The 24,389-nt window shown below is 49.7% G+C and overlaps 2 protein-coding genes across 6 annotated transcripts; both read right to left on the reverse strand.

Annotated features, from left to right (window-relative positions):
* Positions 1–3,117: 3,117 nt before the first annotated feature.
* Positions 3,118–9,284, reverse strand: mogs (mannosyl-oligosaccharide glucosidase). 2 transcript variants are annotated; one of them, XM_018735646.2, is made up of 6 exons: positions 9,147–9,225; positions 8,750–8,859; positions 6,977–7,346; positions 5,610–5,833; positions 5,210–5,403; positions 3,118–5,114 (listed from the first exon to the last, which is right to left on the reverse strand). In XM_018735646.2, the coding sequence occupies exons 3-6, from the start codon at positions 7,329–7,331 to the stop codon at positions 3,356–3,358; spliced, it is 2,532 nt and encodes an 843-aa protein (XP_018591162.2). In that variant the 5' UTR covers positions 7,332–7,346; positions 8,750–8,859; positions 9,147–9,225; the 3' UTR covers positions 3,118–3,355. The 2 variants fall into 2 exon arrangements, with proteins under 2 accessions (XP_018591162.2, XP_018591161.2); XM_018735645.2 differs by lacking the exon at positions 8,750–8,859 and having other exon boundaries at positions 9,147–9,284.
* A 992-nt stretch (positions 9,285–10,276) lies between these two features.
* On the reverse strand, positions 10,277–24,232 carry pdcd4a (programmed cell death 4a). Of its 4 annotated transcripts, none has more exons than XM_018736078.2 (12): positions 23,946–24,232; positions 23,709–23,788; positions 18,980–19,282; positions 18,766–18,863; positions 17,246–17,359; positions 16,915–17,136; positions 16,737–16,834; positions 16,444–16,558; positions 14,104–14,211; positions 13,347–13,457; positions 12,970–13,109; positions 10,277–12,711 (listed from the first exon to the last, which is right to left on the reverse strand). In XM_018736078.2, the coding sequence occupies exons 2-12, from the start codon at positions 23,755–23,757 to the stop codon at positions 12,660–12,662; spliced, it is 1,410 nt and encodes a 469-aa protein (XP_018591594.1). In that variant the 5' UTR covers positions 23,758–23,788; positions 23,946–24,232; the 3' UTR covers positions 10,277–12,659. The 4 variants fall into 4 exon arrangements, with proteins under 4 accessions (XP_018591594.1, XP_018591597.1, XP_029114994.1 ...); XM_018736081.2 differs by having other exon boundaries at positions 23,921–24,232; XM_029259161.1 differs by lacking the exon at positions 23,946–24,232 and having other exon boundaries at positions 23,709–23,905.
* Between the last annotated feature and the right edge of the window lie 157 nt (positions 24,233–24,389).

Raw genomic sequence — 24,389 nt, forward strand, 5'->3', positions numbered from 1 at the left:
AGTCATAAAGATCAGCTGTGCTCTTCAAAAGGCATGAGCTGCTCTCTGACTGCATACTGTTAAAGGGGATGCGAGGTGAGCCGTGTGGGAGGGGAAGGTTCGTGTGCGTTATTACCGAAGCCCAGGAGGGGTACGCGCGAGCCAGGGGCTGGATGGCTGGTGTTGTACCCATTAACCACATTGACCCTTAGGCTGGGCTACCGGACCCCCGGCCTCTCTGCCAGCCTCCCGGGGTATCTCGGCAGGGGGTGTGTGACATCACTGCATCAATGACGTCTGTCTAGGGTCTCTCCCTGCAGGGTGGAATCGAAGTGTTACAGGGAATGAAGCCAGTGCTCATTGCTGGTGCCGGGCTGGTGGGAACCAGTTAAAGTCGGAGCTCAACTGGACCGCGGCATTCATTTGTTTCCCCAAAATTTGCAGTCATCGCATCCATTGCTTAACGTAATAGCATGGTGTTAGGTGACCAATAATGGAAAACACTTCAAAAACTGACAAAAGATTAAAAGCTGCTGCAAATTAGATATACAGATGCTCCTGTACTCAGGGTGATTTGACTTTTGATTTTTCAAAGTTGCGATAGCGATATGCATTCGGTCGAATCCGTACTTCGAATTTTGATCTGTTCCCGCGCTTGCGACATGTGGTACGATACTCTCTCCCGATGCTGGGCAACGGCAGCGAGCCGCAGCATCCACCGAACCGCACTCGCAGTCTCTGTAACGAACGCACCGACGAGTGTAAACAAGCAATACAGTGTTGAAAGTGTCTTTTTATATTGCGTTTTCGCATCCCATCACGTGTACCGAACGCCCGTGTGTGTCTCCTGCTTGCATTTGCCCAGCTGTAGGTTATGGTCAGTGTTCTGAGCACGTTTAAGGTAGGGTAGGTCAGGCTATGATGGTCGGTAGGTGCGGTACCGTATTCTTTAACCGACTTGCGATTTTTCCACTTAGGATGGTATTATCGGAATGTAACCCCATCGTTAGCTGAGGAGCAACTGTATACATTTCTTAACCCTTCAACTGATGCCTTCGTCCAACTCAACTTACAAGCGGAGGTTTGTATGCTAGGGTACTTATTATTTACCCATTTATATAGCTGGGTACATTTTATGTTCATTTTATGTTCGTTTTAAGTTCCTCAGTTAAGCATCCTGCAGCAGGAGCAGGGATTCGAACCCAACAAAAGAGGGGAAACTTCACCAGAAAGCTATTTTACAGCACTGCCCATTACCTATCTATACAAAATGACCTATTGGTTATCTTTCAGAGTAATTAAGTCGTTCAAAACCATGCCTAAAACGGGCAAATGTGGGAAAGAACACGGTCACAGATCCATCCAAATTTCCAACATCATCTCTTCAAAAGACATCTTGGGTCAGTGCAGGGGACTGCAGCAGATCCATTTGGTTCATCACACCACAGACATACTTCAGTTTCCTGAACATGCAGCTATTTTCAGTCCCCTAACCTTCGAGTCTGAAGCATTTGCTTCAACTAGCAGTGCTTTCAAAGAGAATGCTTTAGAAAGCAGCTGTTCCGGGTCACAAAAGTACAAAAAAAAGATGACGCCAGCTCTGATTTTGTGTGTTTCTGCTATGTTGGCAAGGGCAGAGTAGAAAATAAAATAACCTCACCAAGGTGCGTGAAAGCATTGACACCAATGTATCCCCTTTCTTCAACCAATTTAGCAACAGGGCCTCACAACAACACCTCGCCATGGTAACAAGGCCTGGCAGAAACAATGGCCCATGACGAATTGACGTCAGCCAGCGTCCTTCATGCAAGCGTGAGAGTGTGAGTGTGCGCGAGCTCCGGTCCAAGCATTGCTAATGAGACACTCAGCCTGGATCTCGCACTACAACATTCAAACTGCCTTTAGCCAGTATGGTCCACTTCCCACATTTACCCATTGGATGCAGAGGTACATACCGGTACGGCTCAGCTCCTTGAGGGCAATCCCCCAGGGACCAATCCAGGTTCATGTCCAGGCTTGGTTCAACCATGGTGGAAAACCACCCAATTAAACATATTGTCCTGATTTCATCTATCCTTCTGAAGACCCAATGTTGGAAAGAGCTGAAAAACTTGCAGGGACTGGACTTCCAGGACCAAAGTTCAACACTGTCTCTGATGCAATGCAATATCTTAATGTTTAGTTAAGTTTAAACGACGTATTAAAATAACTACATTAAAATATTTCACTGGGAAAAACAGCGATCAAGGCAGACATGCGATCAAAATAATACTCCAGTTTTTTCGCCTGTGCAAATAGACATTCAAACTGCTTTCGGAATTACCATGATTCACAGCTCCACACAGATGACAGATGTTCGGCAAAACGAACACATTATGGAATGCATAATGGGACAAATTAGTTATTTATGGGGCATGTGTAAGAAACAAAAAAAAAAAAAAAAAAAGAGGGAAAGTATTTACATAACGACACATCACAGATGAAACATTTTTTAAATACCACAGTGAAATTACTTTCGCCACTGTAGAGTTCAGGTTTAGAATTTCTATCTCCAGACATCAGAAAGGTGACACATTAGGAAAACTCATTTTTGCTGTACATATCTGAAGATGCTTCACTGCTTACTGCCAGACATATGTGAACCCTCTTCAAAAAAAGGAACGAAATGTTATTTACTGCTGTTCCCATAATAAAATATGTGCCACCGAGCTGTTGCTAATATCATTCACAGCCAAGACAGAGAAAATGTTTCTCTGCACAACACAGCTGTTTCAAAAAAAAAAAAATTCCAGTTCCTGAGATCTCCTGTCTGATTCTTATTAAACAGATGGGGGACCTTCAAGTGTAACTTGTATATTATGTTATCGCTGCCTGTGGTTCAATCTCATATAAACAGAAAGTGAATTTAAATCCACCCTTGCGTTCCATTGAAGAGTGTAAAATAAATGTGTGTTGTAAAGGCTACGCAGGGGTTGGGACCCTTTGGGCAGTCACACAGATTCTAGACAACATTACAACAACATTCCTCACAAAATTCAGTACGCAAAAAGCAAGGATCAAAAAGTACTTTTATTTCATTGCTGTACAAAAAAAAAAAAAAAAGAAAAAAAAAAATCAAATGCAAACAGCAATGCTTTTAGAAGATTTAGCCCGAAAACATTAATCTAGCCCTGCCAAGGACCTTTCATGGAATTTTCAAGTGAGATGATTCATTAAAAACAGTTTTATACATATAAAAAAGGGAAACTTACAGATTTGATTTCGTCCAGGTTACATTTATTTAACCCCCCCCCCCGTAGCAATGTCATGTTGATGGCATCCAACGATATCTTATGATATCCGAATACATGATGAGCACCTGTTAAGGTCATTGGCCTTAGTACTGCTCCGCCATCATCAGCACGGTAAGAGCCGACCAGCCCGTGAACGGGTGGCTGCCCTGACCGCGACCCGTGCTGTCATTGTACTGTTCCCAGATATAACCCGATTCCAAGTATTGTCTGTAAACATTATTGATAATGTTAGTCCTGAGCTCCTCATACAATGTGGCTGCCTTCTCACGGTACGGCCCTTCTGTGTTGCTGTAATAATACAATGCCTTCACGGCCAGGTAGTTGATGTTGATCCATATTGGGCCACGCCAGTAGGGGGCGTCATGCTCAGTGTTGCGCTTCATATAGAGTGGGTCGGCCTTGGAGAGCGAGCGCAGGCCGAAGGGTGTCCACAGCTTGTCCGGATCCCTCATGTCCTGCAGGATGCGCTCCAGTTTGGGCGAGACAGGCTCCAGGATGTGTAACAGGAAAGGGAAGAGGCTGACGTAGCCCAGCGCATTGACATACTGCAGCCGGGGGGCACGGCGCATGGAGCGGATCAGCCGGGTCGCGGGGAACTGATGCCGAGGCTGCCCGGGAGGCACATGCACCTTCTCCTGCTGCAGCGATACCGCCTGGGTGTGGTTCCCATAGTCACAGAAGGCATTGAGCTGCTCAGACCAGTACAACCTGGCTAACAGAGTGCCGTTGCTCAGCGTGCGGCGTGTCTGCTCATACTCGTGGTGTGGCTCGTCCAGGAGCTGGGCCACCCGCACCATCACACGGGATGCCAGGGCCATCCAGGAGTGCAGGTCCACGTGGCGCTCATCGGGAGACGGGTGCGAAGCGCGCGGGTAGTCGTCCAAGCCTGAAGTTAGCGTCTTGGGGTTGAGGAACAGGTTGGTGTCCTTGTCTCGGCCACGCCAGCGGTAGGAGTTGGGCAGCGGCCCAGCCTGCGTGGTGTTGTACCACTCAAACCATGTGCGGAGTCGGGGGAAGAGCCTACGGAGGAAGTGCTTGGTGACCTCAGAGGGCTGCTCTGGCTCTGCCTCCAGCAGCGCCTCGAGGGCCAGGAAGAGCGTGGGAGGGTTGGCGTTCTCGTTCCGCTGCACCACGAACTCGGCCGGCACCTTGCTGCGCGCCTCGTCACCCAGGATCTGCTCACGTGGGATCCATCCCTCCACGTTCATCAGGTCCAGCCAGTGGCCGATGGCCTCCCGTGCCATGCCCGGGTCCCATTTGCTCACGAGCAGCTGGTGAAAGCCTTCGTCCCACAGAAACCCCCTGGGGAAGAAGGAGCGGGATGGGACAGCAGTGAAGAGGGCTCCTTCGGGGTATAGGAGGGGATACTCGTTGTAGACCGACTGCACAACTGACTGGCCGTAGAAGTAGCCCATGCCCCCGAGCATGTTGCTGAGTGCTGCCTTGGCAAACTTGATCTGGGCTGGGGTATAGCCTTTGCTCTGAAGCCCAAATGTTTTCTCAAACTTCACATCGAATGCGGCCTTGTTCTTCTCCAGCTCCTCCGTCATCACCCTGCCAGCCAGCTGGTTGGGCCGATCCCGGAAGCTACCGGACTCAAAAAGGACCTCAATCTGGAAGGGGGTCTGGGCTGTGACCTGGTGCACCACGAAGTCGCTCTCCTTCCTCGGGTCGGGGTTCTTTTGCTGTTGGTGGTGGGGTGGGGGCTTGTAGGAGTCCACAGCGATGTAGGGTCTCTTCTCGCCAGATGGTGGGCTGTAGACAAACCTGCGATTCAGGCTGTTCTGGACAATTTCAGTTAACTTCTCCAACCCCGTGCTCACCGTCTTCAAGTGATTATAACTGTAAGGCAGGATGACACAAAGATACATACACTTAGCTCCGTTCATCATCCTTCAACTGCTGGCCTTCACATTACCCTCCAGCAGGGGACATACCTAGCATATTTGATTCCAGCGGCCTCCCCTGCAGCAGGCTTTCCGAAGGTGATCTTAAAGCTACCCAGTTCCTCAGAGAAGCCTATGACCGAACCCAGACGGTTCCGCTCCTCTACGTGGGCCTGTAGTGTGCCCTGCTGGTCTGCCGCCACGTAGAACATCAGGGAGACGACTGGGGACTGAGGGGCGGAGCTCTAGGCAGTGGAAGAGGGAGAAAGGGACAGAGGAGGTGAGCACCATGCAGCAATGTACTGGTGACCACGAACCAGCCAACCAGCAAACTGCAAAAGAGTGAATGACATTTCAGCTGTCCAATGACATACATTTGCATGTCTTAATCAATGCTGTAATTAGTGTGAATATTCTGTAGCCATTCTGCATTCTGTAGTGTGGGGCTAACCTGCTGCTTGGCAGTGATCCTCCAGGTCCAGTCCCCCCCGTGGTGCCCACCCATGCGCTTGACGAACTCGGTGGTGAGGATGAAGTCTGTGTCACGGATCTCCTGGATGCCGAAGCTGAGGCCGTCGTGCATGAGCCAGCCATAACTCGGCAGCCGGTCACCTTGCTCGCACGTGTGCCTCAGGTTCACGTCCGGCTCGGAGAACTGCCGCATCCACATGAGCCCTGTGTGGTGCCAAAGACCACAAGGCGATGCTTGTTTATGGGTTCAACAGGCACACTCACCCACAGTGACCCACAAAAATACCCCTTGACATTACGGAAGATTCCTCGCAAAAGATCCTGAGTTACGACTACTTCGTTCCCGCTACGTCTCTTAGCGATCACCTCAATCGCTATCAGATCCCACAGGACCTGAGGAGCCCTGCTGTAATACTGGTGAGGAAGACACAGCTGTCCCCAAGAAACGTTCACGTGAGCTACGAGAACTCGACTTTACATGGAGTTTAACGCCCCCGCTTCATCTTACGAAGCATTCCTTTGCATTTATGAGGAATGAATTCAGATTCTGCACACCTGGTAAGACATGCCAGACATTTACATTTATTCATTTAGCAGACGCTAGATGATTATTACCTAGTATCAATCTGACACCTTTATCCAAGGTAATGTGCAGTGTGCAATACACCACAATAAACTCCTTACAGTTATTTGCCATCTATACATTATATGTACAGCATATCACTGTAATACACACATGCAGACACACTAACGGTACAATTAAAAATGAAAGACATGTCTTTAGGCTGTGGGAGGAAACCTGAGCTCTGTTAAGTTTACAGTATGCAATAGCTACAAAAGACCTGAAGCAGAGTAATTAACCAAAGGAAATTGCCTTATGTTGTGTTATGGTTTCTAATAACAGCTGAAGGAATTAGGCCCATTTTACATGGAATCTTGGCATAAATGGGTACATTTTTAGAGCTTGGGAATGCATAAAAATTAGTACACTTGAAATTAATGGTAATTATAACTATTTACAGTATATTACTAATAGTAATTATGTCTTAGTTATGACAATTCATCTTATGAAGGCTTTTTCAGGAATGTATTGCCTTTGTAATGTGGGGGAATAGTGTATTGGAGATGACTGATTGGAAATGTCCAACTGCACAAATAAGAAATGTACTTTGACTAAAGACGCTGCAGAGTTCCATCATAATCATCATCATAAAGCAAGTAAGAAAGGCACCATATACTGCAATACACCCGAGTAGACCTTTGTCTGAAACTTGCTGTTAAAAACGAGCCCTGAACACAAACCACCCTCAAGGGTAAAAAAACAGAAATGGGAGGCATGGGTCGCACCTGTTACCACAGATCTGGGACTCTTCGTCTTCATGCCAAAATAAACCTGAGGCCTGTAGGAGCCCCAGAAGCGATCTGGGGCCACAGCTGGACTGGTGCTGTTCTCATCTAGGACGCGGGGCGAGGGGTGCGGGGTGACCACCCGCCGAGCCAAAGAAGAGCGCATGTAGAGAGCGTAGAAGAACCAAACCAGGCTGAAGATGCAGAGGCCAATGGAGATGTTGATGAAGAGCTTGCCAATGTCCAGCTTCTTTTTCTTCTCCTTGCGCTGCATGACAACAACATGCTTGTCCTCCTTCCGGTGGGCCGAGGCATCGCTGGACACCACCCGCTTCCCGTGCCTCTGCCTGCCCATCCTTTCCTTGACAACCTGTACATGGGAAAACAGCAGTGCTCATTTCAGTATTCCGCTCAAGGACACAACACCAATTATCTTCATGAACCCCAGAGGTCACAAGTTCAAATCTCACCGTAGTAGTAGTAGTAGTACCCTTGAGCAAGGTGCTTACCCTAAATTACCCCAGTAAAATTGCCCAACTGTATAAATGGATAAATAACTGTAGGTAAATCAGCACTGCAAGTCACTTTGGAGAAAAGCATCAGCTAAATTAATAAATGTAATATAAAGGAACACCAGAAACGTGTCAAACCAGTTCCTCAACACCGGGGGAGTGGTTAAAGAACTGCAGTTGCTCCACTCACCACGGTACAAGTTACCCAACACTTTTAGTTGCACATTGCAGAATCAGAACAACACAGATCAGCAGGTTTGGCAGCGTAGTGGTTAGAGCTGCTGCCTTTAGATCCACAGGTTGCAGGTTTGAATCCCATCTCCAGCTGCAGTACCCTTGAGCAAGGTACTTACCCTAAATTGTTCCAGCGAAAATTGCCTAGCTGTATGAATGGGTAAATAATTATCGATAACGTTGTAAATTGCATTGGAATGTCATCTAAATGAATAAATGTAATGTTTGCCCCTCAGTTTACAAATTAAACATCAGAAGTCCTACATACCATTTCCCAAAAGTCTATCCTGTCCTTATTCTTAAAATGTCAACCTTCACATCTTCATCAACCGTTTATAAAGCTTTACATCACATGTACAGATATGCCCACCCCTCCAGTTCCACAAACTTCTTGCCCAAACAAGACCTCAGTGACCCACAGCTGGTTCCAGGAAGCACAAAGCGAAAGGAAATTCTCTGCCTCTCAAAACGCAAAGAGGGCAATTTGCAGTCCCCAGTTCACCGAAACCACAGCGATGCCTTGCAACACATGGGAAACATGCAAACGGAGCACAGACCGATTCGAGGCCACATGTGAACCCATGAATGTGAACTCATGACCAGAAGCTGGGACATTCCATTGTTATCCATTATGTGTGAGCTGATTTGCTGTAGCATCCCTCTAAATCATAGAGGAGCATGAAATTAAATGACAAGCCATGAGAAGCCATGAAAAAAACACAAGAGCTTCCAAGGAACCAAAATCTGGAACGACGAGTAAGTGAATAAACCACGCGAACCCATGATGAATCCACTCACTGCATGCCATAAAGAACCACTGACCCTGAGAACTTTTACAAACGGCGAGTTCGCTGTAAGCAAACACACTGAACCCATGATGATGATATGATGATTATGAACACCTAAAGCCCCACTTACATTTTCCTCTCCCTTTCCAAACTAGTGACATGCAACGTTAAGCTCCCTGCAGCTATTTACTTATCAAACGTGTGTGTCATTCTTCATTAGAACAATTTCAGGTAAATACCTGCTAACCGGTACTGCGCAGGGGCGGTCCTGGGATTCGAACCTGCAACCTTCGGGTTCAAAGGCAGCTGCTTAACCACTACGCTCGCAGTTCTTGCGGTTACACTTCGCCTGTGTGAAACAGCACGCAGAGAATCCATCACGCAGTTCGAAATAATTCAAATACAGCGCGTGAAAGGGTACAGAAAGAGACTCGCGCACGCTACTGTTCACGTCAGCGTTCGCGTTATGAATGAATGGTGCAGGAGCAGGAAGTCGCTTTTCCACATACACAGGACAAACGTGACCCGCTTCCCGCCATAAAAACTAGGTAAACTGCGAAGCAATCCGCAGCAAAGAATCGATCGCCTCAAACACCTGCCATCTGAAGCGAAAACCCAAAAAAAAACGAGAGGTACCTTAACGGCCCGCCACACTCCCGGCGCACATCGTCGGTCTCTCCACTTCCTGTTCGCCTCGTTTCCATCCAACAGTGACGTGTTACAAGCTGCACGCGGGTCGCCCTTCCGTCATCACCATGGACAAGCAACTTCCCGTTCGCCTCGTTTCCATCCGTGCGTGACGTTCTACGAGGTGCACGCGGGGTGGCCATTACGTCACTACGAGGACCAGCTACTTCCTGGTCGCCTCGAACACATTTAAGCGAGACGCGTTGCATATTTACGCATTATACGTAAAACAGTGTGCAGTTGAAGCAGCAATTAGTGACCTTTCCGGCGAATTTGTGACACCGCCTCATTGCATCATTCGTCTTAAATTTGTGCTTCTTGATTAAGTATTACATTGTCATAGTAAATGCATAAATAATCCTTCACATACCCGTCCTTACAAATGACGTCATTTAGCGGTAATGCAGCAGGCGCTTGACGTAATAAAAAATGTTAAAGGTATTAAGGTGCACATATCAAACTTTTACACTTCAGAACAACAATGCACCTCCTGTGTAACCAAATTGTGTTCAGTGATACAGGAAGATTTTTAGATCCGTGTGCGCTCTGTCACACACACACACAGAGCGAGAATTCCATATTAAGCCCCACTGATACTGGCACAGAAGTGACCCAAGCAGGTCTCCAACACTCAGATGCTGGTTCTTACAACTTGATATTTTCTTGAAGGATGGAGACTCAACCATGTACACATTAATTACTAGCTGCCATACGAGTGACTACAATTACCCTGTCATCACTCCGGATGAGGACGTCGAACAAGAAAATACATAATTTGGAAACATGCTAACAAGAATAGTGCTATAATTAGCCTTCAGTCCAAATAACATGGTTGTCACCTGTTCAGCCTAAAGAAGGGGTGTGCAATCTAGAAATAAAATAACCAAAGAACTAAGAAAGACACACAATTATGTGAAGACAGAGTCAAAATAATAATAAAAAAAATATACACACATTTCAAAGTGATGTGATTTGCATTGCTCTGAAACACAAATGGAAGTGTTCAGTTCCAAGTGGCTTTGACGAATTAGCAGAAAGATGTGTTTAAAACAGCACGCAGGGAAAGGACGAGGTGCCCGGCGCGGTCCTTGAGCGCAGGCGGCACAAACACACGGGTGTCATCGCACACGTGCCTTCGGTACTTTTATTCAAATAATTACAAACGTCTTACAATGCAGGAAGTCTGTAACAAGTTAATCAAAAAACAAAGCAGTTTTACCACTGAAATTCACCAGAACTTGTCACCATTACAGTAGTTATCTTCCCCAAAATTTAAAAAAAAATAATAAAAATCTTATCAAACCATCCCTTTCATTAAGCCATGTGGCCATGTAAAAAATGTGTCGTCAAAGCAATAACCAGGGCCATTCCTGATAACCAGATATTCACAGAAATTAAAACTGTTTTGGCATAAAGCTCTGTTGCGGCCCTACTTCTGTGGTCTTGCGAAAACAGCGGGAAATCGGAGGCCTTTGGTGTTTCTGGCATTCGGGGGAGGGGAGGGGAGGGGAGGGGAGGGGAGGGGAGGGGAATGGGGGAGGTCTAGGCCTATATACCGGCGCAGGGTGCGATAAGCGGAGCTTAGTGCCCTTTCGGTCACACATTTCCCAGAACGCGTGGATACGGGCGCTCGCTGCCACACAGGATCGAGTGATACATCCGCCCACAGTCACTGACTCTTAAAAGGGCCAAAGCAGAGACTGGGAATAAAAACAAATAAATAATAATATTAATACAAAAAAAACTAGGAAAAAAATGTAATTTAAAGACCCGGAGAGAAAGAGGCCAGCTGGGTGACTCGTTAGTCGTCATGACGTCACTCGCCCAGCCTCCTCCGCCCCCTTGGGAGATGACCAATCAAAAACAAGATTGCTCTCTGCCCTTCACCCATAATGCAATTACCGCTTGACGGCAACAAGTGACGCATCAGAAAGAAACAACATTGCGACCATGTTGTTCACCTGCCGCTCCCGTACCGTTCGATTGTCCCCGGTTCTCGAGTTGGGGGGGGGCGAATCCCCGGGGACTACGGTTTTACTCTCCCCGAGACGCAACCAACTAGCAGATTAATCACGACAGCAGATCTCAAAGGCCTGATGATGTGACATATTAACTGCTTTATCAGTGTTATTAACGTGTCACTTAGATGAGGCTTTTATCCAAAGTAACTTACAGTATTTCACTAATTTATACAGCAGGGTCATTTTAACTGAAGCAGTTGAGAGTTATACAGCAGTAAGTGCAGGGAGTGGGGCCAGTTAAGTCCATGTCCTTAACCACAATGCCACCTGCTGGCACAAAGTTCAAAACAACACTGCACTACTGTGTATCAGCCAAGGAGTTTAAATCCATCCAAAGAATTTTTGGCACCGCTTAAAGGACACTATCCAAATCGGATACATCAAATGTGATCACGCGATGATGGGCGCAAGGGGAACCGAAACACCACGTACGCAGGATTAGGAAGGACCAGAGGTGTGTTTACAGCCAGCCATGTCAACATCTGAAGGAAGCCTTGTAAAAGAGTAGCAATTTGATGTAATTCCCCAGAGAAACGCAAACTCTGGGCAGTTTCTGAGGAGCTTTGAGGAATGAACGTTTTATCCCAGAGGCGGAGCTTACCTTGTGGCAGCCAATAGCGTTCTCAGTAGGCTCCACCCACACATATAAGCTCCACCCACTTTGCCTGTACAGCAAGTACACAGCCCTTGACGCAGCACAGCTGAAGGACACTCCACCGACAAAGACCTCACTGTCACCAGGACCGGAACCATACAATTGGGAGAGAGGACTTCTGGGTAATATCCGCACTGGGAAATGCAGCTGTCATTTGCCACGAATAAGGCTCCGAAACACCGGAACGTATCGACAGCTGTGCTCTCACATCGCACTCTGCACCCGTGGCGATCGACAGATCATCCGCGAGAGAAAAGAGAAATACGGCCGGGGCTGACGGCTATGGCCCATTTGGGGGCGGTACGGCACAGCGTTAGGGTGGTTGATGAACTGGAAGCTTAGCCAGAAACACCGAAAGGACTGGAGACCAAGACCATACAGTGAGCTCGCCGTTATTACATAAGTGCTAGTTACCCTTATGAGCAAAGAACATGCGACAGGAAACACAAGAGCACACATGAACGTACTGGTTGACGGCGCAGAACGGCTTAACCAACCCCCTCCACCTTCCATCCAGACTCCGAGGGGGCGTCAGAAGGACCTCCAACCATGAAAATCCATTTTTTATAACATCAGAGAATCATAAAGAAAAAAGGCAGACAGCCCCACCCCCTCCCCCCACCGAGTCTCAATCCTCATTCGCATAGTGACACCTTGGTGATGGTGGGGGGCGGGATGACGGAACGCCTCGGTCGAACAGATGGGGGGTGGGGCTCGACCTGAGGCCTGCAAGCATGAGGGTTTGGGGGACACCTGCTCTCGTGCCTCCCCTCCCCCTGCAGCCTTCTAGTTCTTGAGCTGTCCGCCGTCACCTTCGCTGACAAAGCGCTTGCGCCCCCTGGTGGAAAACATGGACCATCTACTGTAAAATCATGACAGAATTACAGTTAACACACGATTACACAGAGAAGTGTATTGAGAGTAGAGAAAGGAGCTGGGGGGCAGACTATGGTACTGAATTCCCAACCAGAATGTTGCGGGTTTTAGCCCCAAAGGAAACTCACCCGCTCGCTGTACAGTGTGTAAGGTGTACAAATGCAAGGCTACACAAGTGACCCCCTGTACGAAAGGCCTGGCCAAGGCACAGCATGCTGACCTGGAAGGACAGGTGTCCCTCAGGTGTTTGGTGATGACCGACTCCTGGTAGCACAGCTCCACGAAGCTCTCCAGGATGGCGTGGGCATGAGGCACGTCCAGGCTGATCTCAGGCAGCTCGCCGAAGACGCGCTGGAAGCCCTGAGGAGCAGAACGTGGTCGCATGGCCACTTCAGAGTAAGCATCCCCTAAATGAAGGACACTGTTTTTGGACAGCTCCTCCAAGCTGTCCCGGCGCTTGATAAGGATGAGCTCATATGGAGCAACTGCATGTGCGCGTGCGCGCGCACACATACACGCACGCACGCACGTTTATTAGCTGGTGTTACGGCTAACAGGAAGGGGTGGAGCGGTGTCTTGGACAGCCTCCTCACTTACCCTGTTCATCTGGTCCAAGGTGATGAGCCCCATCTTCCAGAAGGCCTGGAGCAACTTGACCATCATGCGGATGGCGGTGTCCCCTTTGGACTCCAACACCATGATCACTGCCTGTGGATGGAGACAGAAATACAGACACACACACACACACACACACACACACACACACACACACACACACACACACACACACACACACAGAGATGGGTGAGTTTACCAACCCATAGTGGTCTGGGAGGAATGCAAACTGCTCCAAACACACAAACACAGTGACCAGTGACCCACAGAATACCATTAGCTGAGACCTGCTTTGTTGAGAAGGGAACAAAATCTGTTGTCAAAATCAAAACGTGTGTTTGTCTGTTTTAAACCAAACAGGAAGTTATCGTACAAGTGAGCAAACAAAGGCATGAGAAGGGAACAGGGATCAGGCTCAATGTGCACAAAGAGCAGGATTTTTTACACTTCTACATTTGGGGTTTTTAACCGGTATAGCCTGCATGGACATCAGGAGGGTGGGCTTGCCACGAAAATAAGAGTCTAACTAAATAATAATAATAATAATAATAATAATAATAATTTTGTGTGATGGTGATCAAGTTTTGGTGCAATAAATTAAGTACATTTCAGCAAAATTTTCTCCTAATTTATTTACAGATATTTTTCAAGGAGGGATCCTTAGCTGTCGTCAGATTCTTTGATGGGGCGCGGCCTGGAGAAGATTAAGAGCCTGCGGCCCTCTGGTGCAGGGGGGTACCTCGTAGACTAACTCGTGGTGGAAGTGCGGCACTTCGAGGTCGCGTAGGCACCGCTCCGCCTCCGACACGTCACCCGAGACCAGGAACTCCTTCAGCAGCAGGTTCATCTGGAATGTGGAGACGAAACACGTCACTGGGACTGGGCTCAATATCATGGTAAAACCTCATCCGCGTGAAAACCAGCAGAGAACACGCAACTGAGTGTCATTTGATACTCAAATACTCATGCTTCACACTTGGCCAAACATTAAAACACAACCCTTTGATTTTACCTCCCTTGACATTATTATCATCATTATTATTGCTGCTATTATTATTATTATTTAGATTTAATCTTTAGCTGATGCATTTCTCCAAAGCAACATATATGTTAAGCTGCCTATAACAATTTACAGTTTTACAAAGGTGGGTAACTTTTACTCTATTAATTCAGGGTAAGTGCCTTGCTCAGGGATAGGAACTGAACCTTTGTCCTTAGGGTCCAGAGGTGGTAGCTCTAACCATTATGCCATCTGCTGCACTCCAACAGTAATAATAATAATAATAATAATAATAATAATAATAATAATAATAATAATAACAACAACAACAACAACAATAATAATGAGGTACATCTGAATCCACAGGCTCCTTACTCTTTTTTTTTTAAAACAAAACATGAATAAGACCTGAGTCAGTGTCAAGACTGCAGGATGAGTAGCCCTGGCCCTGAAGAGGGCGCTCACGTGCCTTTTCCACAAGAAACAAGTTACCAGGGTTCTGACACCTGGGCTGCAGTTGAACTGAGGCCGCATCCCCTATGCAAACACACACACACACACACACACACACACACACACACACACGTCTACAACTGCTTGTCCCAAGTGCGGCTGCAGCAAACCAAAGCCTAACCCGGCAACACAGGGCGCAAGCCTGGAGGGGACACACCCCGGACGGGATGACAGTCCGCCGCAAGGCACCCCAAGCAGGACTTGAACCCCAGATCCACCCCATGGCAGGCCGCAGACAAACCTGCTGCACCACGGCCCCCCTGTGCCCCTGCCCTGTGCAAACAGCACAATGTTTAGCCCCTCTCTGCGTTTTCCTGAGACATTTTTTTTTTTGCAGAACCCATGGTGCCAGAGGAGAAGGGTCCAGAAGAGCCAGCAGTGGGTGCAGCAGTTAGAGATATGGCCCTAAATTCAAACGTCCCTGGTTTGAGTCCCTACTGTAGTACCCTTGATCAAGGTACTTACCCTGAATTGAGAGAGTAAAATTACCCTGCTGTATAAATGGATAAATCAGTGTAAGTAGCTTAGTGTACAAACCTCACATTGCAAGTCAGCTTGGAGAAAAGTGTTGGACAAATAAATAAATAATAATTATACCTGGCCAGGGTAAACTGTAAAACCTAAATGAGTGTAAGGCGTGTTTTGCAGGGTCCAGGTGAAGTACCTGAACCGCGGTGCAAACTGGCCTCTGGCAGGCAGAGTTCACACACACAAAAGCTCGGGCACATGGACAGGAAGTGAAGTGGGGAATGTGGCACTGCCCACAAGACTGGATGAACAAGTGTGCCTGAACACACACACACACCCTTCTATATCCGAGGCCTCCAAGCACATAGGGCCTCTTCTCTTTATGGAATTAAAAGTCAGCAGACAATTTGTCACAAGCTACCGATCTGCAGGCGTGTCATCCCAGGGCGAGTTAGCGAGCGAGGGAAGGGGGGGGAGGCGGAGAGAGAAATCTGCTGACACAGGCATTTGGCTCGCGGTGTAGCCAGTGGCTTCCTTCCCAGAATGCCTCACACACTCCCGCAGCTCATGGCTTCACACAAGGCAACACACCCAAACAAACCTGCGCTCTGATCACCCCTGTAACTGCTGGCACAAATTCAGCCAGCAAGGGGCACCACGGTTGAGGAACCGGAGCTGTGATTTTCACTGCGATTAGTAAGGGATCTTGTTTTTTCGGTTTATTTTGTGTGGATTTTTCCTTTCTGGTGAACTTGGTTTTAATATTGAATTTGCTTAACTACTGTACTCAGCTTAATAAGCAAAAGTAAATGGATTTATGATTTACTGGTTCATGTCTAGGTGCTTGAATAAACTGAACTGCTGCACTGAATATTTCCAGCTGTATAAAGAAATACAAAGAAAATAAAGACAAATATAAGCAAACAAAAGGGCCTATGAATATGTATTATTAGACAAACACACGCACACATATACAGTATATTTGCATATACAGATTGCAAAAAGTGCAACGTCAGAATTCTGCTTCTTAGCAAACAGCAGTTAAGGGCCACTGTCCCGTGAGCCTCTGACACAGTGACCCCCTCTCCCCACCCTCACCTCTTTGATGAGATGCTTCACGGGCCTCTGCCCCCCGCCGACTCCCCACACGTTATCCAGCCGAACGATCTCCCTCTTCATGGAGAGCAGCACAGCCGCACGGTCTAGCGCCGCCCTTGCGGAGGATGGGAGAGCATAAGGTGTGGAAGGATGGGGGTGGCACTGGACTTCAGACACGTGATGCAGATGTCAAACAGGTGGATCTTAATCACGTCTTGCTGATCATCCCAGGGGGACATCTGTCCAGCATCTAAGAGCCTTCGTCATGCTTCCCCATGGAACCATGTCCTCACCTGGCGTGAACACAGTCCACCATTCCCTTGTAGCGGTCCAGGAAGTCCAGAGGGAGTGCGTGGTCAGCAATCGCCCGGGCGACAAACTGACCCAGCATCTGTAAATACAGTGAACGTTAATGAAGGTGTCGCACGCATGCCAATGTCGCGAGCCGTGTTTGTGCACACGGCGCGATACCTGCGGGGCGTCCGGGGTGTCCAAGATGAGGTCAGGTAGATCCTTGAGTATCCTGTCAAAGGCACGCGCCGTGTCCTCCTCCGTGAGGCCTTTGCCCACCAGATCAGAGAGGAGTCGCGAGGTCAGCTCCCGGTGGCTGGCCTTGCCCTCCAGGGACAGCGACACGGCCAGCGAGGAGAACTCGAACCTGTGCTGGCCCAAGTTAAGCTCCTTCAACAGCATCTGGAAGTACAGTGTGTGCTTAGCAGTCCACACATGCGCACATGCAAAGACAGTAACCACATAGGAACATACGGAGCCCCCTGGCTGCCTTTCGACCCAAGCTCCTCACCTGGACCTCCCGGGTGTCTCCGTGCTCAAAGTACTCCTGCACGATGGGCGTGACCGTCTTTTCCAGGTCCTGCTCCTCCAGCTCCGGTGTGACCGTGGCGTACACGGTGTCCCCCTTTGACACAGGTGCGCACGGACCTGGCATCAATCGTCTGCAGGACCCCGAGCGGCACAAACCCAACACCATCCAACTTACGCCCTTTGACCTCTGTGGACCCAACACTCAGTCAGTCACTGACTGGAAGCTGTGCCACCAAAAATGGGCAACAAGCCTAACCACACCTCAAATAATAGAAACAGGACTTTGACCGATGTTAGAGAAAAATCAGGAGGGTTAAAAGTCAGGAGGTGGTGGCAGTGGAGGATGGGGGTGGGGATAGGGCTGGACTATTGTTTTGACCCCCTTCAGAATAAACACAGCGTCAGATGAATGAATCATGGAGGGGGGAGGCTTTCCATCATCTCTGAGAAATCTGACACATAAGCCTAGAGCAAAAGGTCTACCCTTCTTGGCCCCGCCCTCTGACCCGAGTGACCCTTGCACGTGCCCCTCCTCATGAGACCGCTGTTAGGACCCTGGAGGTGAGCTGTGCAAACCGGGGCCCTTTCGCATTAAGCGTTGCCACCCCACCCACTGATGCACTGCTGCATCCAGCGCGCAGTGCCAGTGCCCCACACACTCGCCATCACGAATAAAACCAAAAACTGTGCTGGGGCTTAAAGTCCAACAATTTCTTCTTTCACCCATGAAACGAGAAGTGAAAAATCTAAGGACTGCTATTAATAACATGTGGCTAATATGTGAACATGAGGGATTCCTCAAAAAGTGACACGCAAGAGGCTCTCGGGCCTCTGTGTCCCCGAGTTACTGCGGATTGCCAGCTCCACTCGGCCGCTCTGCCCCCTCGAGGCCACCCTGTTCATAACAAAAAGACCAACGTGAAAACCCCACAAATACCCCAGTTTGGGGGAGCCGAATAAAAGAAGAAGTGGAGACGGCAGTTAGGAGACTGCGGTCCGAGAGCAGATAGCGTCCTCCGCTTTCGCTTCTAGCCACCTCGTCTTTAAAGAGGCTCTGCAGCCCGACATCCAACCCTGGACGCGCTGCCAGATCTCCACTCCGTTCCACAGAATAATCACTGAAGTCCCCAAAGAGCCCCTTGTGATGGGAGTTTCCATATTCGCTTTGGTCTGTTTCGTGTTTTTCCCTGCACGTTATTTCCCTTCTTTACATTTTGCTCCAGGTGCGATAAAAGCACAATTTTACTCCTTTGACCACATTAAAGACTGAAAAAATGAATGTTTTTGCAGGAAGAAAATGTCATGTTAAATAAAGGGAGCCATTTGGCCACCAACAAAATATAAAATCAGATGTTTTGTTTTGAATAAAACTTTATGCTAATCAGAGACCTTCCGATTGGCTCGGAAACACTAGGAAAAAGCGGACTGGCCCAATGACCCGCAAACGTACAACCGTACCCTGGTCTCTGCCAATCAGAGCCCTCCAAGCAGCTCTCTCACCTGGTAGGATTCGTCATAGTTGGGGTCCTTGGCATCTGGCTCCTCCATCTCATAGACCATTCCCGCCGCACCCCACACACCTTTACCACCTGCTCCGCCTGTGTGGAGAGGGGCGGAGCCAACACTGCGATCAATTCTACTGTAAAACCATCAGATAAATTAAACGATTAAGGGACTGCATTTCTGGGTGATAAGGTGGGTGGTCCATACACACCTTTCTTGGGAAGACCCCGGCCCTTGCCCATCCTAGATTTGCGGTCATTGGTGTTGATCTTGCCCTTGGGGCTGGTGGGCTCGGTCCCGGGGTCTCCGGTGTTCTCCGAAAGGGACTCGCGGGTGGAGTCGCGGGACGAGGTCCGCCTCAGGCGCCGCTTCGCCTTGGCCTTGATCCGCGCCTCGTGGAGCGCCTTCTCTTGAGGCGTCCAGCTGCCATTCACCTCTGTGTCGCTCAGTGACTCCTCCTGCTCCTCGTCGCCGTAGACATCGCCCTCACCCACCAGGTCACGTTCAAACAATGCTGTGGACCAATAAAAGGGTCACTCATCACTTACTCGATTATGTGACACTTCTCAAAACCATGGAAGTGTTCAACACTCTCCAGAGTCCATGACAAGAACGGTTCTGCAGGACGTTAAACACCTCCAGACCTCAAGATGGATCTACACAACGTTACTCTAGATGATGGCGACGATGATGACGACATCTTAACCAGACAGGGGAATCAAAAACAGACACAATGCAGAACTGTTTCATACTGAGGAAGAACCATGATTTGTCCTTGGATGACAAACAATCTTAGGTGGTCATCTCACTCCTCAACACAAAGGCCTTCACTGTGTCAACCGTGGCTGGGGGATCCCACAGAGGCAGTGTGGAACTCCAGAGCGCTGCCCCTCATGGAATCGAGGGCATGGTGGCGGTGAAGACTGAGGAAAGTCCAGGAAAAGGTCGCCTGACTAAGAGCCTCACTTCTACCGTCAAACGGCAACCATCCAAAGAGTCCACCGAGCCCCACCTCACAACAGCAAAAGGAGCAATGAAACTTTGGACCCTATCGAAGTTGAGCCCCAAGGACGTGTGTCCTGTTCCCGAGCATTCCACCACGAGGAAGAAGATAAACTGAGCAACCACATGGAGGCCAAAAAATACCCTGGAGGTGTCACCAAAGGCAGGGACTGAAGTGACAGCCCACAACGCGGTGAGGTCAAAGGTCGGCGGAAAAGTACGAGCCAGGGCAGCGAGGACTTGCACAACCCGGTGTGATGATGAGTAATAAACGGTGCTGGTTCTATGCCAGCGCTGTCCAAATTCTGTGAGTGCCGTACTGCCGAATTCCATACTGGTGTGTGCCGAAATTTGATCACCCACCGGATGCTGACCGTGGAGTGTTTACCGAAGCGACAACAGGAATGTGCTTGTGTGAGAACGGCGTCAACTTCACAACGGCCCTCTGCTTTCCAGGGCTTTATAACCCCCATCAGGTCACATGTGCCCGGGTGATAATATTTGAGGTACGATTAGCTAACAGACTTTCCACCTTGTCCCATCCACACCCTCGAACTTGTTCCAGATTGTATCGGTCAAGGCAGGACCGCGGCGGTGAAAAACACATGTTAAGGCAAGGCAACACCTCGGCGATAACGCTCCGAGTCACCGTTAGCAACATGCAAACGATACAAGGGCGGATACCAAACCCCCCCACGCCGAAGATCTGGTGGAAATGTTAACGTGGCTGTAAGTTTCGGGAGATAAACACCTCTCTCAGGCCTCACGGTTACACCGTGACCACGGTAAGCCACTGGTGCCCGGGAGGCTCTCTGCTTGTTTGTGTGCATGATAGCAACGGGGGGAGGGGAAAAAACGTGAGCGTTCACTTCCATATTGGAGAGCACAGTGAAGGAAAGAGCCCCCATGAGTGCAAATGGGAGAGCGGCCAAGCAGGAGGAGCCGCTGGTCAGAGCGCGCCTCTTCGGTACCATACAGGGAAAGGTCACGGTGCACGGTCACGTGATCGTCCCCTGGAGGCAGGGGGCTGGAACAGCGTCAAGAAGCAAGAGCCCTTCCGCGGCCGCCTGCCTGCAACCGCTGGACTCCGCCAGGAAAGCCACCCCCGTCGCCTCCACCCAGAGGGCCCGGCGTGACCGCGCACGCTCGACGCAAACCAGTCCGACCGACAGCTCCGGCGGGGCGAGCGCAGCCACGGATGGCGAATTCACGCTCAGCTCCGCGCAAACAAGGCGCGGCGGCCGGTCACCGGGGGACGCCGCAGCCGCGAAAGCAGGTCGGAGGCGTTGCTCAGCTGTCAACCTGAATTCGCAACCAAAACAAAGGCGGCGTTTTCGCTCTCAAACTTCAGACAACTTTCACCCCGCAGCGGTTTCGCTGTGACGACTGAGGAGGAAGACATCTGTGTTTGCGAGGAGTCAGAGAGCTGCAGGCACACGCACGCGCACGCAGGAAGCCGCTCGCCCTCTGATTTTAACCGCACCGGCGCTGGCCTACCGGAGTCTAAGTGGCTGCTTCCCCTCCCACGTGACGCGGCTCTGTAAACAGCCACCTGAGCCAAACCAGCAAACCGGTGGCCGACGAAGGAGAGACTGCCGGATTTGCAAAATCAAGTAAATAAACAGTCAGACACTGAAAAACAGAGCGCAGAGTCAGCAGATTTGCTCTTAGTCTGGTGCTCGGCGGGTTATCGGTCAATCTCAACCGCTCCAATGTGAACCGGCACACTTTGCAAAACTAGCAAGGTTTCGTCAGTAAAACTGATCCGAAGAGCGGGCACCGCAACTCTCGGTGCCCACAGCGGCGCTGACCGTCTTGGCGCGGTCACTCCCGCTCACGCCACCGAGCAGGTCCGGGTGAGACTGGTTACTTTAACCGGTTGGACCATGTTTGTGGTTTCCAGGGTACTTCCTCAGACACCGCAGCACGGATTCCTGCACGGGATGAAACTTTGCTGCGCGGACCTTCTCAATCTGAACGTGTCGCCGGAGTGCACCGTTCAGGGTCTGCACACCGAAACGGTCCACAATGTGGAGGACATCAGGGTTACAACTGCACGCCCACTGATAGCTTAACGTCTCGCACGGGTCTCGATAAGGAAACGAAACCCACCGCAGGCAGGGCTTCACCCAGGATGCGAGTGAGTGTGTTTGTGTGTGTGCGTGCGTGCGTATGTCGGTTTCGGGGGGGGGGGGGGGGGGGGGGGGGGGGGGCTGGTGTGCTGGAACAACCGAGTATGTAATCAAGAAAAATACAAGGTTTCTTCCAGGGAGAGGTTCTGCAGTTGTACCACCGAGTAAGGATACATAAATTAAAAAAAAAAACTGAACAGCCGTATGTGGTCGAGTCCCTCCTCTCACACGCGCAAAGCAACAAACGTAAACATCAACGAGGAATATGACGCGGAGGCATTCTCCTTCAGACACGGTCGAAACACAACTTTGCGTTTTTTTTTTTTTTTTTTCCCGAAGGGCGCTGAATTTAAATGACGGGGCCAGTTCTACGTCTACATTTAAATGCAAATTCCGCTGTGATTTTTCCATCATCTGAATATAAAGCCTTGTTTATCGCAGCACAGGACCCAGGTTTCTCTGTCTCTGCCCCCCCCCTCACACACACACACACACACACACACACACATCTGCTGGACGGGCTTTAAAACAGAAAAAGCGCAAGGCCGGCTGCGTCCTCCCTGCAGCCCAGGAGTCCGCTTAATCAGGCGTGGCGTCCCATCCCAAAAGCAGGGCCGCAGCGAGGTCCCCCCAAAGGGTCCATCTGTGATGCCAAATGGAGCACTCCGTCGGGCCACCGTGCCGCTGAGTTCGGCGTGCAGATCTGAGTCACCGTGCCACCTACTCTTAGAGGAGGAAGGATGTGGGACTCAACCCCCACCCCAGACTAAACCCACAGCTTAACCTCCTTGAAGAAGGTCCACAGCACACAATGGGGCATCTGTCAGGGCCAACAGCATTGTTATTATTCGCAGTTTGAACGGGATTTAGAGGAAATCCTTAAAATCAGGACGTGACTCATTATATATATATATATAAATTGTACGCAGGCGCGTAAGAAAAGGGAGTGTTTTCCCAGGGACAACGGACACGTGAAAAGAGTACGCCGAAATTACGAGCAAGCGCGTCTACAGCCCCTGGGATTACGCAAGAAATCCAGCAAAGGGTCCGAACCCACCTCCCCATTTCGCCGTGAAGCCAAGTGACTCGTGGAAGAGGCCCGTAACACACACACACCTTTTATTTAAATGACATTTAGATTGCGGAGCGAGAAAACCACGAGCGGCAATTCATGTGTAAAAAGTAGCGAGATGTGATTTTAGTCCAAAACTTATTTATACACAAGAAAGGACACGACTGATGAATTTCCAGGTGTAACAGCAGGCAGGTGACTGAATTGAAAGATGTGACAATCCCTGCTAGGCACAACAACAGCAATGATGATAATAATAATAATGTTATTTTAAATGTAGCACTTATTATTATTATTATTATTATTGTTGTTGTTGTTAGTATTATGACGACTTCTATTGCTGCTACGAGATTTGCACGAGCCGGGACGTTGCAACACTGTACATTGCAACACTGTAGCACCTCGTGCCAAGAGGAAAAGGGCGCAGTGGAAACAGCAGCCCCGCCCCCCACCGACCCAACCGTCCCCTTCCGTCGGGACTGCGTTCGAGAGGGGTAACCAATGGGGTTGGCAGGCGCGTGGGTGCGCACGTGTCCCTCGCGACGGAGGCCCAACAGAGAGCAGGTAGCCACGCGCTGCACCGCCGACCCGCGCGGAGGAGGGGGCGGAGGGGCGCGGGGCTCGAGCACGTGGCGGAGAGGACGGTGGGATGCGGAGCGTCTACTTCGCTCGCGCACGCGCGTGCACGGGCACGTTGAGGCGTGCGAGGCGGCGGCGCCGCGCGGTGCACTCACCGTCGCGCGGGAGGACTGAGCAGGACTCCACCACCACCTGGGTCGTCATGTCTCCGGAGTGCCCCGTCAGGGTCTGCACACTGAAAACAGGAACAAACACGAGTGAACACACGACGAAGGAAGGCACGGCGTCCGCCGCGCGCGCACGCGCCTGCCACTCACACGCAAGGGCGCAAAAAAAAAAAAAAAAAAAAAAAAAAAAAAATCCTCACGGCAAGTTCCAAACGTTAACTTCACCTGGGAACTCAAAGACACGGCAGCGCGAGCGCCTCGCACAGTGGAACGTAAACAGAACGTGTTTTTAACTTTGGGACGCTCGCGGAGTCACGTGGGTGGCGAACGGGCAAGCGCATTGGCTGACGCGGGAGCAGGAAGTTGTCCGCCTCAGCCAATCGGGTGCCGAGCCTCGTCCGCGCGAGCGTGATGTTCGTCGAGTCCCCAGATGAGTTAAAAATAAAAGTGGCCAAAAAATGTTGAGGCGACGGGATCGCGGCGATTGTGTTATTGCACGTGAAGCTGCGTTATGACCCTCCCCCCCCCCCCCCCCCCAGTTGAGTGTCTCCTGGCTGGATGTTTACGCTATATGTCATGATTATTTTATTCGTGGCGTCTCCTCCAACACATTTCCTGTGTCTTACTTACTCGTAGAAGTACAGGTACACGTACAGGTACAGGTACACG

This window comes from Scleropages formosus, chromosome 16 (genome assembly GCF_900964775.1).
Source record: "Scleropages formosus chromosome 16, fSclFor1.1, whole genome shotgun sequence".
Lineage (NCBI taxonomy): Eukaryota > Metazoa > Chordata > Actinopteri > Osteoglossiformes > Osteoglossidae > Scleropages > Scleropages formosus.

What these genes read in the sequence shown, in the direction of transcription:
- pdcd4a (XM_018736078.2), bottom strand. Translation starts at nt 23,757, where the DNA reads ATGACGACCCAGGTGGTGGTGGAGTCCTGCTCAGTCCTCCCGCGCGAC. An exon ending in ACACCCCGGACGCCCCGCAG is followed by an intron (nt 16,835 to 16,914) that starts GTATCGCGCCGT and finishes CTGTATTTACAG; the next exon opens with ATGCTGGGTCAGTTTGTCGC. An exon ending in CCTTGGACCAGATGAACAGG is followed by an intron (nt 13,110 to 13,346) that starts GTAAGTGAGGAG and finishes TCTGCTCCTCAG; the next exon opens with GGCTTCCAGCGCGTCTTCGG.
- mogs (XM_018735645.2), bottom strand. Translation starts at nt 7,331, where the DNA reads ATGGGCAGGCAGAGGCACGGGAAGCGGGTGGTGTCCAGCGATGCCTCG. An exon ending in TCCCAGATCTGTGGTAACAG is followed by an intron (nt 5,834 to 6,976) that starts GTGCGACCCATG and finishes GGCACCACACAG; the next exon opens with GGCTCATGTGGATGCGGCAG. An exon ending in GCTGGAATCAAATATGCTAG is followed by an intron (nt 5,115 to 5,209) that starts GTATGTCCCCTG and finishes CCTGCCTTACAG; the next exon opens with TTATAATCACTTGAAGACGG.